General features: G+C 43.4%; 1 protein-coding gene across 6 annotated transcripts in view; it reads right to left on the reverse strand.

The window, feature by feature from the left end:
- The window catches only part of TCF20 (transcription factor 20), a 129,020-nt gene that overhangs the window by 35,888 nt on the left and 75,559 nt on the right, over positions 1 to 17,573 (reverse strand). For all 6 annotated transcript variants that reach the window (XM_063154659.1, XM_063154660.1, XM_063154662.1 and 3 more), the window contains one exon: positions 4,330 to 9,951. In XM_063154659.1, coding sequence (XP_063010729.1) covers positions 4,330 to 9,915 — 5,586 coding nt within the window. In that variant the 5' untranslated portion in view covers positions 9,916 to 9,951. Of the gene's footprint in view, positions 1 to 4,329; positions 9,952 to 17,573 lie in introns of those variants that run through there.

The raw sequence follows: 17,573 nt of genomic DNA on the forward strand, positions 1-17,573 counted from the left end.
ATGTACACAAGTCCATGGGATCTGAAAAGATGGATTTGAGATTGCTGAGAGAGTCTGCTGATGTAATTCCTAAACCACGCTCCATGGTATTTGAAAAGTTGGTAGTCAGGTGAAACCCCAGGTGAGTGGAAAAAGGGAAACATTGTACACATCTGTAAAAAGGGCAGAAAGGAGGACCCTGGGAACTACCAACCTCTCAGCCTCACCTCTGTGCCTGGGAAGATCATGGAACAGATCCTCCTAGAAGCTGTGCTAAGGCACACAGGGGACAGGGAGGTGATTCAGGACAGCCAGCACAGTTTCACCAAAGGACAAGTCCTGCATGACCAACCTAGTGGCTTTCTATGACAGAGTGACTCCTTCCTCCCTGGGAAAGGGTGAGGATGTAATTCCTATGTAATGCTTTTGAAATGTAAGGCTTTTGACAGTCCCACACAACACCCTTCTCCTTCTCTCCAAACTGAAGAGTGACAGATTTGACGCATTAGATGGATTAGGAATTGGTCAGACAGTCAGATCCAGAGGGTAGAGATGAACGGCTGAGAGTGCCAGTGGGCATCAGTGACAGTGGTGTCCCTCAGGGGTCTGCGTTGGCACCAGAGTTATTTAATGTCTTCATTAATGACACAGATGAAGGGACCAAGCTGAGTGGTGCTCTTCACTCACCTGAAGGATGGGATGCCAGCCATGGGGATCAGAACAGACTCAAAAGTGAGCACATGGGAATCTCATGAGGTTTAACAAGACCCAGAGCAAGGTGCTGTACCTGGGGTGGGGCAACCCCTGGTATCAACACCAGCTGGGGCATGAAGGGATCAAGGGCAGCCTTGCCAAGAAGCATTTGGGAGTGCAGGTGGACAAGAGGCTGGGCACAACCCAGCAATGGCACTCACAGCACAGAAAGCCAGTTGTATCCTGGGCTGCATCCAAAGGAGCGTGGGCAGCAGGATGAAGGAGGGGATTCTGCCCCTTTGCTCTGCACTGGTGAGACCCCACCTGCAGTGCTGCATCCAGCTCTGGGGTCTTCTGCACAAAAAAGGACATAGACCTTTTTGGTCTATGCAAAAAGACCAAGACAGTCTTTGCAAGTCCAGAGGAGGCCACCAAAATGATTTAAGGGGCAGAGCATCTCTCCTTACAAGGAAAGGCTGAAAGAACTGGGATTGTTCAGTCTGGAAAAGAGAAGGCTTTGGGGTGACTTAATTGTGGCCTTCCACTAGCTGAAGGGAACATACAAGAGAGAGGCTATTCACAAGAACATGTAGTGACAGGACAAGGGTGAATGGTTTCAAACTGAGAGTAGATTTAACTTAGGTATTAGGAAGAAATTCTTTACTGTGAGGGTGGTGAGGCATTGGAACAAGCCTTCCAGAGCAGTTGTGGACAGCCCATTCCTTGAAGTGTTCAAGGCCAGATTGGATGGGGCCCTGGACAGCCTGCTCTAGTAGAAGGTGTCCCTACCCACAGCAGGGGGTTTGATCTTTAAGGCTGCTTCTAATTCAAATCATTCTATGATTCTATAGCAAAACAAAATGTACACACAAGACAATTGTCCCTGACTCTGAAAGTTCAGTCTTATGAACAGTTAAAAAATGGATCTAGACAGAAAGTGGAGAGCACTGAAAGACTACATATTATTTATCATATACCAAAAGTAAGCAGTATTTCTTGCAGCCTTAAATAGGAAGGATTAGGAAGAAATAGTTTTAAAATCAAATGAGATTGTGAATCTGAGTGACATGAAAATCAGAATAAAATTACAGACAATGGATTAAGGATAATGTAGATTAAAAGCAATGTTTTAAAGTGAGATTTTGGAAACTCACTATGAATTCAAGAACAATTTTTAAGTTTGTATCGAAATAACATGAATCTGGAGAAACATGGAAGCTCTACAACACTCTGGAAGAAAGTGATTGAGTTACCAAGAGCTACTCAAAAGCATGCTATTCCAGGATAAAAAAAAAAAAAAAAAAGGCACAAGCAAACTTCAGTGAGCCCCACAAAAAAAGCATGAAGTAATGAAAAACAGCCTCTCTGAAAAATACAATGGAAAGCAAGGAGGTAATCAAAAGACACAGGCAGGAAACAAAGGTGGAACAACACTTCAAAAGCAGCACAGCTGATAGTGATAATGTAGTCGACAGAAAAATGGAAAATTAGGCACTGGATCTGAACCTCAACTGGGAAAAGATCACCATAAACACTGATTACAATTGCAGTAGAGCACAACTGAAGCCACAGTGGAGGACAAGAGCCCCAGACAATGCACTCAAAGAACTTTGAGATGAAAAAAGAAAAAGGAAATTAAGAAGTAGTTGCAAAGGCAAGAGAGGCCACGAGCATTTTGTACCTTTTTTTTTTTTTTAAAAAAGAGAAACACTTATTTCTACTGGCATTATGAGGGAAAAGAAAAGATAGAGGAACTGATTGAGGGAAAGAGGTAGAGGAAAAGAACACAAAGTTCAAGGGAGATAAGGAGATATTTTTGTAAGGTGCCATAAAGGCAGATGAAACGGTTAAGAAGAAGAGGAAAAAAAAATTTTATTTGTAAGTAGGAGATGATTGTAACAGTTGGAAGAAAGTGCTAAAGGGTAAGCCAAAGCATATTCAATCAGAAAGTCAAAGATTCCACGCAGAGAAAGAACTAGACGTCAAACAACATGCAAAAACCCACATGAAAATGTGGATAACGGGCTGCTATTATTGAACAAGTTTGATTAGAGCCTCTCAACACAGCATGTTTGAGCACAGCTGGGCTTATGTCCTTTGCAAAAACAGGGACACAAAAAGGATCACTGGAGGATAACTCAAGCGGTTCAAGAACTTGTAAAAAAGGCATTTGCTATTGGGAAAACCAGAATTCTAAGTGAAAGACACACCCTACACACAGTAAAAAGGGAAAATCAGGCTGGAGAGATACAAATTCTAAATACTGGTGAACTACCAGACAAATGAAAGCAGGCCACACTGCCAGTAGAATCCGAATGGTAGTGGAGGACCTGAAAGAAACCTTGCAATTATCAGAGATAAGAAATTCAGCAGTTGCATCAGAACAAGCACGCGGGCATGGCTCGATGAAAACCAAATGAAATTAACTGACTATGTTTAATGAGAGACTAGAAACAAGAATGCAAGCCAAATCAAGTTAGGGCAGAGAAGCATGTAATTACTGTCAAAGAACAGTTGAGTGAAAATTTAGAACAAGCCAGGAATCAAACTTGCAGAGAAAAAGCTCATGGGGAGGAAACAAGCATGCTGTATGTAACAATACAGAGGAAAGAAGATAAAAACTGGATCCCAACACTGTTTAGAAAAGGAAGAACCTGAAAGCAACAGGAAAAAGTAGTTCTATGCCTCTTCCATGGTCTGACCTAAGACAGAGAACAATACAAAAAAAGATAACCATAAAAAACGCAATGCAGGATAGTGACAATGGCAAAGCAAGGCACATAACTGTGGTTTTAAAGCTTCTGCCTCAGGAAAGAACGTGTCCATCCACAATCAGACAGTAGTGAAAAAAGTTTTTCCTTTGTCCCAGCTTTCATTTTACCTATTACTTCTCACTTATAGTGTACTTCTCTCTGGAGAAAGTAAATTACCAGTGTCATTTGTGAATGCATTTGTGAACTCATCGATACTAAGCCCAAAATATTTCCCTCAAAGCTTACAGACCTTTGTGCAATTCTGCTCTCTCCACCTTATTTTGTAAGGACTGCAAATTCTCCTACAGCTGCGTAGTATGTATTATAGTGCAGAGTAACTCACTGAAAGCTGAAAGCAGAGCCAACTTCCAAGGTAGATCCACCTTGAGATGTAAAGATGCTTAGGGCTCTGCCCAGAACCACATCTCCAAAACCAGGGCATTCCACAGCTTTTCTGTCATTTCCCCACCCTCAATCCAATGTCTGATTAGCCTCACTGAAATTTTTTGCCAATTGAACTAGAACTTTCTTTGCTGCAATTTGTGTCTGCTACCACTTGTCCTTTCACTCTATGACTCCAAGAAGAGCCCTAGAGAACACTAAATATCTAACAGAATAGAAGAAGGAAGGGCAAAGAGACCACTGTAGTCATGAGAAAGCCTTTGGACATCCAGAACTTTTACTAGATAATAAGCACCCAACTTTTTGATGTCCAAAAAATCTTATCTGATCACGTGTGGCAGAGATCTAAATGAGGTCATCAATAGGACATCACTACAGATTGATTAAAGATAAAAAATGGCTGTTTACGACATGAGAGAAGAACAAGGAAAAACAGTATTCCAAATGGCATATATTTGCTAATGAAAGAAAATAATTGTGTATAGTAAGGTCAGGTACTCACCATCTCTCTCGCAATCTCCACAGCTTCCTGCAGCCCATAGAGCCTGCCACAGACCAGGTAGATCCCATTGGCCCAGAGAATACAACCCTCATGGACCCAAAATTCATTGCTGTCAAGAGGTAGTTCAGGAATTTGTAACTCCAGCTCAGTGCCACCTTCTGAAGTGGGCATAGATGGTTTTGAGTCCAAAGGAGTCTTTTCACCAGCACTGCCACCATCAGCGGATGCTTTTTTACAAGAAGCTCCCCTTGAAAGTGACCGAGAGGCTCCGCCACAGTCCTCAGAGCGGTGCCGCCTCTTAAAGCGGGGATGAGCAGCCAGGCTTCTTTGTTCCTTCTGTTGTTGCTGTTCCTCCTCCTCTTCAGTATCTGTCTTGGAACCATTAGAAGCACTTTTGTGCCGTACCTTGACCTTGCTCTGCATTTCTGTGGCCCTCTTTGGAGGTGGATTCTTGGGCAAGGTAGCTGCATAATCCTGGGGGTAGAAAGGACCAAAGAGGTCACCCATGTTACGATAGCTGGCCCATTTGCCACACAGGCAGCAAACCAGATGCCCCAAGACAGAAGACTCCGTTACTACAGGGCCTTGCAGCATGAAAGTTGAGGTGGGCAGCACTTTGCTCTCTGCATTGCTGGGAGGGGGTGTTGAAGACCTCTGTCCTTTCCGACCCCTCACCAATTTGTTCTGCTCCTCTTCCTCCGCGTTTATGATTGTGCACACAGCGCCTAATTCACACTTGTTTACCACATGAATATAAGGGAAAAAGGACTTATTCTTGGAGTCAGTTTTATCTACAGACTGGGTAGCATATTTAAGTTTGATCTCTGGTTCTTGAGGCTCCACGATTGGAGCAGCCCGTCTAGGCTTCCGCTTCCGTGGCTGTGCTGCAGGTTTTCGCCTCTCCCTCCTTTGCCTCTTGGGCTTTGGCTCACCAGCACCCACCCCTTCTGCAGGCTGTGATGGTGCTGGCGGGGGAGGCGGGGGCACAGGCAGCTGCTGCTGTTGCTGCTGCTTCTTCTGCTTGTTCACACTCCCAATTGGCCTCCCTTTTTTCTTTCCAGAGGGGAAATATCCCTTTGGAGGGAAACCATCTGGCTTGGGTGAAATGTTTGTCACATCTCCATCTTTTTCCTCAGACTTTGGATTTGGTTCAGAAATGAACACACTGGAAGGGGAGATTGTTTTTGAGTCAGAAAACGTCAGAGTTCCAGCTCCACTTACAGATCCATCAGACCTTCCCTGACCACCTGACTTCTGAGAAGGTGGTGGTGCTGCACTGGATCCTCCTCCCTCTTTGCCAATACTGGTGGTTTCAGGGACCTCTTTTTTGTTTTTATCATCCTCGCTGCTTTGCCACTCTTCTGAAGATCTTGGAACAGTTTTTTCACCACTTGTATCCTGGCTTGCTGGCCCCACTTGATCTGGTATCTCTCCTTTTCTTTTCTCAGCCTCTGGTCCATGTCCAGCCACATTTCCTCCTTCAGGCCCACTCTTGAGGGACAGGATGTCATCAAGAGTGACAGTATCTGGACCAGTTTCAGCACTGTTGGTAGAAACGCTTCTCCTAATATTGGGAGATGTAATTTTCTGAACAATAGCTTCCAGTTTTAATCCTCGCCCCTTTCTTGGGGGCAATATTTTGGTCTTTGCCGGGCTTGTGAGGGAAACAGCAGGACAATTCCTATTATCAGGACTTGGCAGGTCCTTGAAGGAATCTCCCTTTGCAACTGATTTGCCAGCATCTTGGCTTTGAGATGAATGAGCATAGGAGTTGTATGTTTTATCAGCTCCTTCTTTTGCTGAAGTCATCAGTCGCCCTTTATCGTCACTGCCACTGTTCTTCATATCGTGTGGCTGTCTTTTGGTAGGGATAGGAGAGATGAAAGAACGGACCCTCCTCCTCATAATTAATGGGTTCTGTGGAGACTGGTCCTCCTGGCCAGGGAGCCTAAGCATAGCATTACTAGGCTTGGGCAAATCTGTAGATTCCTCTCGTCGATGCCCATCGCTGTCTTGAGGGCAAAACCTTTTTTGGTTGGCTGCTCCAAGAGGGCCGCTGCTTTTGGCAGGAGAAGTTTGCCGAGAGAGGTCCCAACCAGATTCATGATGCTGCAACTTCTGGCTGCCATGTTTCAGTTCGGCGCATTTGCTCTGAGTACTGTCACTCCCCATGACACAGCGCCCAGCTTCCTGGCTTCCAGTATCATGGTAAGAGCTACCTTGAAGGTACATCATTCCATCCTTGTCATTTTTTAAGGGACTCCTTACTCTTTCCAGAAACTGCTGCTGTCTTGGGCTCTTCCTTGCTCCTTCCTGCCTGTGCTGAGCTGCAGCAATCACACCCTGAGCAGTGCTGCTTGCCCAGTCTTTGTATTCTTCTTGCTGTTGCTGGTATATCTGTCTCTTGTAATGATACTGGGAATTCAGACTCTGGTTGGGGTCACCAAAAGCATGAGGCCTAGCATTGGTGTGATATGCTGAAGCCAGAGATGGGCCTTCTGAATTCTGAGGGTAGACAGAATGCAAGGAACCCCTGCTAACTCTTTCAGATAGTGTCATGTGTGGGTTCATGTGATGCAGATCTGCACCTGGGCCTCTGCTTCTGCCTGGTGACATTTTCAGCTTATCAGCAAGATCCTGATATTGAGAGGGTGATTTACCCCTTCCAGTTCTGCCAGGTCCTCGTCTCATCTGTGTCGATCTGGTGTCCTGCTGGGGCATGTAGTCTGGAGCAGCATCAGAGACTGCAGCTCCAGGGCTGGCATTGCCTCGAAAAGATTCATGCTTGATGCCAGCAGGATGACAATGGTCTCCTGTTTTTTTATTGTTTAGACTAGCTGAGCTCTTTGACTGCTCAAAATCTTCTTCCTTTATTTGCCCACTGTGAGCTTTCATCTTTGTTTCCATGGATACTAAACCACCAGGGAGTATTACTGACTGGCTCAAGCCAGGGGCAAGACGTTCACTCCTTCCGCTTCTGGCCTCAGGACCCATGTGCCCTATGGGGTGAGGGCCAGGATCTCTTACAAGTTGCCTTAATGGGGATATGTCACAGATCACTGATCTCCTCTCTGAGAGTGCTCCTGCCTCATGGGCAGCAGACTGAGACTCCACATCAAACTTTCTAGCAATAGGGTAATCAGCTAAATTTATCTGCTTCATGTCTTGAGCTGCACTGCTAGACTTCCTATCCCAGGGACCCCAGTGAGGGCCCTCTAGGAGGGACCCCATGCTTTTGTTTAAGAGGCCTCTATTGGTCAATTCATTGGTTTGACTAATTAAAACATTGGGTCTCATGGCTCCCTCCAAACTCCCAGCCATCCCAGAATGCTCCTGCGCATTCCTAGAGTACCTTCTGTCTGGATGATGGTGGTACCCCTGTAAAACCTCTTGGAGGAGGCTAGGAAACTTCTCATTACGGCCTTTGCGCTCACTATGCCCTGGAAAATCTCCCTTTTCTTGACCAGATGGATACTGTGGAAAGCCACCAATACCTCTCTGTATACCAGGTGCTATATTATCCTTGTAGCTGTATCTTAAACTGCCAGGAGACTTGGAAGATTCTGTTCTTGCAGGAAAATTTGGCCCAACAACTGCATGACCAGGCTGGCTGTTCCCCTCCCCATTATGGTTAGTGTTATCGCCACTTTTGCTCCCTTTACCTCCTCCTTGAGTCTCTTGCTGTGTCCCTGCATGCCCAGCTTCTTTTGCTCCACTAGTGCTAGCTGGTGCTTGAGAGGCTGTGGAAGCATCATCTTGTGCAGGTTTATCTTGTCCACCTGACTTTTCTACTCTTCCTGCCATGGCTTCCCGGGACACAATCACCCCAACTGCCTTTTCATTCACTTTCGGGGCATTTTCCACAGCCACCACAGCTTCCTTCCCATCAGGGGAAGCCACATCCTCCCTAGCTGCAGGACTGCTGCTGAGTTTTGATGGCTCATTCTGAGAACCTTGTGCTGGTGAGGAGTTAGGTCTCTCTAAATTACCCCCTTTGTAAGTGGTGTCTGAGCTGGTACTCTGGCCACTCAGCTGTCTCACCCTTTCCCCATGATCCTCTGAACTACTGGAACAGCCACCATCCAGGGACTCTGCCATGGGAGACTTGAGTTGCTCCTCGGCCTGGGAGGAGCCTTCTGAGTTGGTGCAGCTGTCAGCCTTCTTGGAAGAGGATGATCTTTTGGAACTTTTTTTCTGAGGTGCCAAGGCATCTGAGAGCAACATGTGCTGGACTGTGTTGGGCAGATTGGCAACTTGAGAACTTAGAGCACTCAGGCTGCTGAGTCCTGGATCTGTGAGCCTTTTTTCCTGCAGTCCTTCCAGTCCAAACCCCTTGAATCCACTCGCATGAGCATTGGGGCTTGGCATCATAGATGGTGTAGGACTAAGCTGAGGCATCATCTGCAGGATCCGGTTTCGAGAACCCATGGACATGTTGCCCTGCCCACACTGGAGATTTTCTCCACCTGGCATGAGTGGAGAAGGGGTAGAGCTGCAGCTTGGAGACTGAACCACAGATGCAGCAGGAGATGGATTAGAGATTGGACTGAAGTTTTGGTGGAACTGCATCGGTGATCTTACAGGAACTTCAGTCTGGCTGTACTGTCCCACTTGACTTTGAAGAGAGAGTTTGGTGGCAGCATTTGAATACTGCATTACGTGCTGAGGTGGGTGCTGTTGCTGCTGCCCCTGCTGCCCACTCTGGGGCAGCTTAGACTGCTCAAAGCTTTTCATCGGTTGCGTCTGAAAGCTGTAGTTTGACTGGGTGCCATAGGCCTGTGCATTGGAACCCACAGCATGGCCTTCGTACTGCGACCCAGAATTCACGTTGTAGCTTCCGTCATAATTCTGTCCTGACTGGCCAAAACGCTGTGGGGAAGGGAAAGAGGAGGAGGAGGATGACGAAGGTGGCTGATAGTGTTGGCTGAACTGACCCACTCGTAACTGGTAGCCTGAAGCAGAGGAAGGCAGGGTGGATGGACGCTGCATTGGCTGCAAGTGTGAGGTGCTAGAAGCAGACTGGCTGGAAGCCTGGGGTAAAGGCTGATGAGATTGATAGATCTGCTGTCTCAGCTGCTGCACCTGCTGCTGCTGGCTAGAAGCCTGCTGCTGATACTGGGCACTCCCTGGAGAAAAAGGACCAGTGTAATCCTGTTGATAGTGGGATACACCCCCAAGGGTTGAGTGCTGTGTTTGGAACTGGCCCACATGTCCCTCACTCCCATACTGACTCCCAAAGCTACTCCCTTGAGGGGGCCCATAGCTCTGTACTGGTCCAGAAGGCCTGCGCTGAGGCGGCTGCTGCCCTCCTGATACCACTGGATCTTTGTTGGCAGCCATATAGTAAAACTCTCCTGCTTCTTTTCTGAAACCTTGGTAGCTCTGATGGCCAGAGCTCTCACCAGGCATTGCTGTAGAGGCTCCTGTTGCTCCACGACGTCCACTGCCAGCACCTCCTCCAAAGCTCTGGAACATCTGGGCCTGCTGGCGGGGGCTGAACTCTTCCAGTCGGGATGAAGTGTGCACTTCCTGCGGGTAGCTCTGCTGGTTTCCGTGATAACTACTTTGCTCCCGAAAGGACTGCATGCTGTTCAGCAGCAGAGCAGCAGCTCGAAAGCCCTCCTAAATATGGAGAAAAAGAGAGGGAAAAAAAAAGGTATGTTTCTCAGTCACACCAGTACCCCACTCAATTTCCCTGCTTCAACAGCAATTAGAATTTAGTATTTCTCTTCTACTTCCTGGTACATCAATGTTTAACCCCCTTGTCTTGCAACCTGCCAATCTTCTACGTGATGCAGGCCAGTAGCCTACTACCAGCTGGAGTGCACTTGCACTTCCAGCATTAATATTTCCCCACCATCATTTACTTACTGGCTGTGGTTTTGTGCCCCTAAAGAGAGAAACTTCCAACAATATTTGCAAAGCAAATGAGAGCAATCCTCACCATCCAACTATTCCCTAGGGCTAATACTGGGAGTAATCCAAGTATTTTGCTACCACGCTTAGAGATGTGACAAGAACCCTGCAATGCTTTCAAACCACCCTTGGATTTACCACAGGAATGATACCCAAGGTCCATGTTTCACACCAGGAAGATCTCTATAAGCAAACACTCAAGATACAATTGACCAAAGCTCAAATCAAGACAACCCAATGAAAGGATCCATGTGAGTGTGTGAAAGAACTGGCACCAGCATACTCAATGCTCAGTTCCTGAGTAATTCCAGTGACACCCCTACGTGAAAACCAACACAAGACAACACATCGCATTTTCCCCCCAGCCATCTGCTTTGCTTTACAGGATGGAAAGTTAAAACAAGTTCACTCTATTTAAGCAAAACAGTCTACAACTTCATTCCTCAGGATTTCTATATTACCTTGAATGAAACAGAACTGAAAACACTTGCCAGTCAGAATATATTTTGGAATACTGTGTATGAGCATCTACACTTACATAAGCAACTCATAAGTAAACAAACTCCAGGAAGGCTCTCCTCTGTATTTCAACATATTATTCAGTATGTGGAATTATGACTCACCCTCAAGGACTGGACCACAACTGCAGAATTGTCTGGGGACCCTGGCTAGTACCTCTATAAAAGCCTGTCACATTACTAGATGCATTAAGAAAAGTATGGAAATTAACAAGTACATGCATGTACACTGCCTTTAAACACCAAAGCCAAACAAACAAAGAAAAAACCAAAACCAACCAAACAAAACAAACCCCCCAAATTAACAGATGACACCAAGCACTTCATGTCTGAAACACCTTGTGGTTTTCTCTTCCTGAAAAAAAATATGGATAAAGCCACCTGGACAGACTCTTTCCTTTAAAAGAATGTTAAGACAATGCACACACTTTTCCATGAAACAAAACCCCAACTCCTCAGATTGGAGACCTCCTGGAAAAATTGCCTGCATTATGTTTTCATATTTAGCCATGTTTTGTGTTTGCCACATTCAGCTGAACCCATTTAATTTCTAGATTTGCACTTAAGTTTTATTCAAGTAGATCACCAAACTCACAAAAAAAACCAAAAACAAAACAGGCACACAAATGAGATGCAGGCAAGATTTGGCATCCAGTTCTTTTCCCATCTGCCTACCAAGGTTATTTTTTTAACTAACATGTATGTTACCTGAAGAAGACTCTGGAGTCTTTCATCTTCTACTATCTGTGTGTGTAGGCTAAAGAACACACAGGTACAAAACCACCCCACAGCACTGCATGTCTCTGCAGCCCCTTTCCTCTAACTTTATGTTACAGCCTTGGTTCATGCAGATTGATGCACATAATAATATTACTAGAATCAAAAGGGAACTGTCAAATTGTTTATACCTCAAATTCTGTCTCTCTTCTTCTAGGAAGTCAACTTTACTGCTGTTTTAATCTTATATTTTAAGTGCAATAAGAGGGGATCTGCTGTTCTGCTGAACTTCCACTTTTTTAGCATTTTAAAGACTACATATATCACATGAATAACACTTCTATGAATGCCACAGTGTGCCAATCTGTCCAGTTCAGGCTTATTATGGATAAGCTCCTCCTTTTTCTGAATTACTGCTTCTGATGTTTTATTAGTTCGAAGCTCCAGCCCTATCGGGGTAGGACTAAAATTAGGATACCTAAGGCAAGCTTCTTTCTTTTTTTGTGTGACTTGCTGTTAAGGCAAAAAAATAAGGGGAAAAAAGAACATACGTAGAAGAAAGTTATCAAGCTAAAGGTAAGAGAATATCTACTGCAACTGGCAGATGTTGAAAGCAGCTCTCTAGATAAGCAGTGTGGGGCTCTGCAATCAGCAACATTCACTTGTCATGGAGACTGTGCACACCCTGGCTACCACGTGCTTGGCACCCATTCTCTTTTCATGAAAGCAACACTGCCATCCTCTCACAGGCTCAGTCTCCCACAGAATCTCACACCCAGTTTTTAAACATGGCTTTACCAAAGCTTACTCTGCATAGTCTGGACAAGATCTCAGGAAGCCTCTTTGCATTACATCATACAAAAATTTTAATCACTGAATGATATTGGCTCGCTGTAACTCTACCCACAGGCTTGAAAACTTCTACATTTTCAAACTAATGTATGTTAACAATGCTGGCAAACAGTCTTAAGACTTGTTCACTATTAAAAAAGAGGAATTTTAATTATATAATGAATAGAAACAACACAAGATGCTGTAAAATGCCATTAAGAACAGAGATACAGTAAAGGTCAACCAAGGCACAAATTCTTATCCTCCATAATCTCATGCAATCATGTAACATTTATTTAGTCCAGAAGTTATGTATGCTAACTCAAAACAGGGAGATCAGATTTTTATCCTTCAATGTATTTTTTTTTCATTCTTGGAATTTACCCTGACAAACAAATAAGAAGTTTTCACCAGGACGATACTTGCTTTGAGTATCTCACAAGGAGACTAACTTGAGTAACATATTCAGTAGAATAGCTGCCAAAAAGAAAAAAGGCATTTCATTAATAACAGGAGTAAAAAAAGATAGAATGTGATCCAACCCATTACATCACTGATAACTTCAGACATATAGCACATTTCCCGTCATTAATGTGCTATAAATACAGAACTATTAGAATTACTACTGCAATAGCCTTTCTTAATAGTTACAGCCCTGTAAAGTGCTTATATCTAAGTGCTATACTCTGAGCAAAACCACTGAGAATAATCCCCTGGACAAGTCTTGTTAATAAAATACATTCAGATAGATAAGGCCTTCAAAGTCTCTCCCCACCCACATGTAAAAAAAGTATCTGTTTTATTAATTTTTTACTGGAAGCCTTTAAAGAAAACATTTTCAGCTGGTACATACTCCTCCTCATGCATGATCTCAAGAGGACAATGCAGCACCTGCCAACTGGAGACTACAACACAATCATATAAAACTCCATAATGCCAGTACACATCCATAATCCCCACAGCCATCCCCAGCAGAAGGGACCAAGTCCTGCCTCCAAACAAGTATTTTGTTAACAGCCACAAATTACACACATTTACAGTACGTTCCAACACACACAAGATGCAACATCTTCGTTTATTCAGAGGGAAGGTAAGAGTCTGGCACAGTTTTCACTACTCCAGTGTCACACCTACGCTCTTGCTACACGTGCATGCAGCTCTCTCAGTAAAGCTGCATGACTTTAAAGTATTTACAGCCTGTAGCTGTAGAGCCATCTAAGCACATCCATCTAGACACTGCAGACTACACTCACCAAGCTAAGCAGTTTCACTTTGCTCCAACACATTCATTTCTCCCCCAGTAGCCCACTGATCAAAATTTGCCTTCAACCTGGCAGGAACAAAGGAAACATATTACAAGTTTGTGTGGCTGATAAAAAACAGCCTCACTTACAGAATCACTGCACAGAAGTCTTGAATAGGAAGAAGCAATAGGTCCTCTTACCCAAATCTCAGACTTATTTGTGAAACGTGTGAAGTTATTTCAAGCACTGTATCAATTGACCTTCTTCATGTGAACTTATTTTTAAGCATAATGCAGATTTTCTCTCCTGTTTAATCATTTGAAACAGCCTCACAGAAATTTGTTAACACAGGAGTTACTCAAAATATGAAGCTACTGCATTGTGACCTTGCTGTATGCAAGATTACCCAACGTCAGTCAATAGCATGTAAGCATCTTTCAATGGCTCCTCCATGTGCATCAGAGTGCCCCTAACCAGTGCTGATTAAGAGAACTCATCAGTACTCCCACATCAACATCACTCTGTGAGATGATCTTCTGCAATGTACCATGCTAGGCTTTCCTTCACAGCCACATAAACCTTTACAACTCTTTCTGCCCTGATTATCAAAGACTGGACAAATAACAGGACAGCTGCCCAGATCTCCCCATGTAACACTGATGCCAACATAGTAATGCATCACTACAGACAGCTCATAACAAGCGAACCAAAAACCAAAATACTGTGTGGACACGCCTAATTCTTGACTATAAGCCTATAAAGGAGCAAATGAAACCACCACCAGCTCATTCAGTAGGACATAAGTGAGGTCTTTCCGCTTCGTTAAATTTTCTTTAGATTTGGGTTGACTACCGCGATCCATCTGTGCAGAGAAGTCTCAGGCAGCAGTCAAACGCAATATATCTTTAGTGCTCTGTCAAAAGCCTCTCACTTCCTAGCATGCTTACCAGGGAAGAAAATGCATTTACAGGCAGGTGATGAACAGTAAGACAGTATTTCCACAGGCCAAAATGTACACTAAGAAGTTGGGAGGGTTACAGAGTGTCCACAGTTCTGATTAAAATAGACTCACTTGCTAAATGCTGTGCAAGTGACAGAGATGTTCAGAAGTTTGCAGCCATTTCTTGCCACAACTCATACAAAATGCAAAAATCACTATTTTTGTCCTTCCTCATTCTATCTTCTTACACTAGCAGAGAACACACATAACCAAAACAATCTCAAAAGCCAGAACCCGAGTATGAACAATTCAGGAGTATATTTTGTAAGAAATAATGCTCGTGTTCCAAATTCAGCCAGAAACAGAGGAAAAAAGGATTTCCGTGTACTGAGTACATTTCTGTTGTCAAGGCCAAGCTGCTAACGCTCATTCCTGCACGTACAGAGTTATTACCTGCACACCTGATCAATGGCTGGAAATAGACTGACCATGTTTCAGTTTTGGAGGAACACTGCTGCTTTTAAGAAAAGGCAAATCAGCCACCTATGCCATGAGAAGATGAATTTAAAGATCAAACCTAAGACTACATTTAACAAAGTAACAGATATAACTTATTTCTTCTACATTTGATGCCTTTTTCAAAGAAAAAGGAGAATAATTAAAACTTGTTTTCAACATTATGGGTGCTATAGAAGTAAACCAAGACAGTCAGCCCTTCAAACAATCACCAGTTTGTCCAAGCAGTAACATTCACTGCTCACTTCTTTCTGAAAAGTCATGTTTCGGATATTATTCACCACCACACTTCTAGAAAAAACTAGTCAGATCTGGGTCTCACCAAGCCATCATCATATATTCTGGCAAACAAACCTTACTACACCACTGAAAGCTGAAACAGGATACAGTCACTTACCACAGAGAGCGCCAGACCCTATGCAAGTAGCTAAACTGAAGTATCTTGTAAAGGAGATAAAAATTAAATTAAACCGAGAATACTGCATTAATGGAAACCAGATTTTATCATTCTAAAATTCACAGCATGTCTTAGAAACCATATGTAGTGGTTACACATGCTTAAGTACGTATTAATAACACATATTAGCAACATGCATTGCAAATCAGTGGTAATACTGGTCTTGACCAAAAAAAAAAAAAAAAAAAAACCAAAAAAAAAAAAAACCAACACACCACAAAAAAACCTCAACCAAAAAAAACCCACAAAACAGCAAAACTTAGTTTTGTCCTTCCTAGTGAAAACTTATCAAAAAATTCCTCAAATGAGCTACAGCTTGGCCAAGTGGATTGTAACTAGCTTCCATCATCTCACAGACACACTATGCCTTCTTTACCAAAATGTCTGTACAGCTTTTCAGAAAGTCATTATGTATTGAGCTTAAATCCAAACAATTAAGGAAATGGTTCTCACAGAATGGGTGAGGAACAGATGAGCGTGGCAGAAGGAGCACAGTGAGCTTTGTCAGTTGAGAGAGGGGAATGCTCTGGAGATTACTGTGCTAGATAAAATCTACATTCACATCTTTTTCCATGTATTTCCTTAAGTGACCACACAAAAAGCCCAACCACAGCAAGCCTGAGTCAGGGTACCTTCCTACCTCACAGGGGAGATGTGAGCAGACATATTCAGAGCATTCAACTGCTATGATAAAAGGCATAATGTAAACAAGCTACAACAAAAAATAATCAAATTGCACATGTGGCTATTACTTGGCTGCTGCTTTCTTCCCTCACATCCAAAATATTTTTGTAAAAAACCATTTCTGTAACACCACGAAATACACAGACTTTTTGCATCTGCAAGTTTTCCTTACTCACTAAGTGAAAAAAACTAAAATACCATCTCCAGTTTAGCTTTGCACTTTCAGTGAAGTGTACTGTTAAATTCATATTCCTAAACATGAAGAAGAAATTTGACAAGAACTTCTGTTGTAAGCCAGTATTTAAGTTGTAGTACTATGAAAAAATGTATTGCTAGAAATATAACAAATGATCAAAGTTCAGCAGAATTTTGGCTGATGGTGTGTATTTGATTTTATTATTATGCCATTGGTTCTCAGTCTCAATCAACAGCACAGATGCACTTAAATAGCTTTCAAAAATCTACCAACCCCTTGTTGAAAGTTATCCATCCAAATTTTTACAGACACTGCTATTTTAGTAAGAATCTATGCAAATCAGTCAGATTTATGTGGAAGATTAAAACAACGATTTTGGACCCACATATAGGGTCAGCTGAAGAGGTCTGGCCTTCTCTATGGTGTTAACACAGCCACTCACGAGCAAGTCACATCAGGGAACTGATCCGGTCAAGAAAATTCTGAGAGGGAGAAAAGCCATTTCTGACCTGACAGAGCTATTCACTGTATCATTACACAAACATCTGCACCAGCAAAACAGACACAGCAGGAGCTGTTTTAAGTGGCGTGGCCACTGAAGGGCACTTGAAATCAGGAGCTGGTATTTAAAAGGCTCTTGGTCTTTACACAATAGTTGAACTACCCTTCCTAACCAAAATGAAAATAATACTGAACCCTCAGCTCTTTTTTTTTTCTCCAAGCTGCAGATCAGCTGATAGCACATCCTAATCCACCTGATTAGTCCTCCAAAAATGTGGGCAATTCATCACTTCATTACATACCTCTTATTGCAAATTGACCTGAGTCCATACCCCCTATGTCTTCAAGCAGCCAAACGTGATATCTGCTCTGGCAGTACAGCAAAATCTGAACACCCACTTCAAGAACCACTTCTGATCTGCTCCTCCTCAGAGATGCAAGACAGGAAGCTCAGCAGAGGCATCACAGCTCTCACTAAACCTTCTCCTTTCAGTTACACAACAATGAAAGGGAGATGTCAATTATAAATTGCAAGAGGAAAACAGTAAAGTGCAAGCAGTGTTGTCAGGTTCTATCTGCCCAAGCTCCCATTTTCTGTGCAGAACTTTATCCAATATCTAAAACACTCAGAACTGTACAGTGAAGGAAATAAAAGCCCACCATCCTAACACATTATTTTTAATCAACTTCTATCATTTTTCATACTAAGCTCTAGCCCCAGCCT

This window comes from Melospiza melodia, chromosome 4 (assembly GCF_035770615.1).
Source record: "Melospiza melodia melodia isolate bMelMel2 chromosome 4, bMelMel2.pri, whole genome shotgun sequence".
Classification (NCBI taxonomy): Eukaryota; Metazoa; Chordata; class Aves; order Passeriformes; family Passerellidae; genus Melospiza; species Melospiza melodia.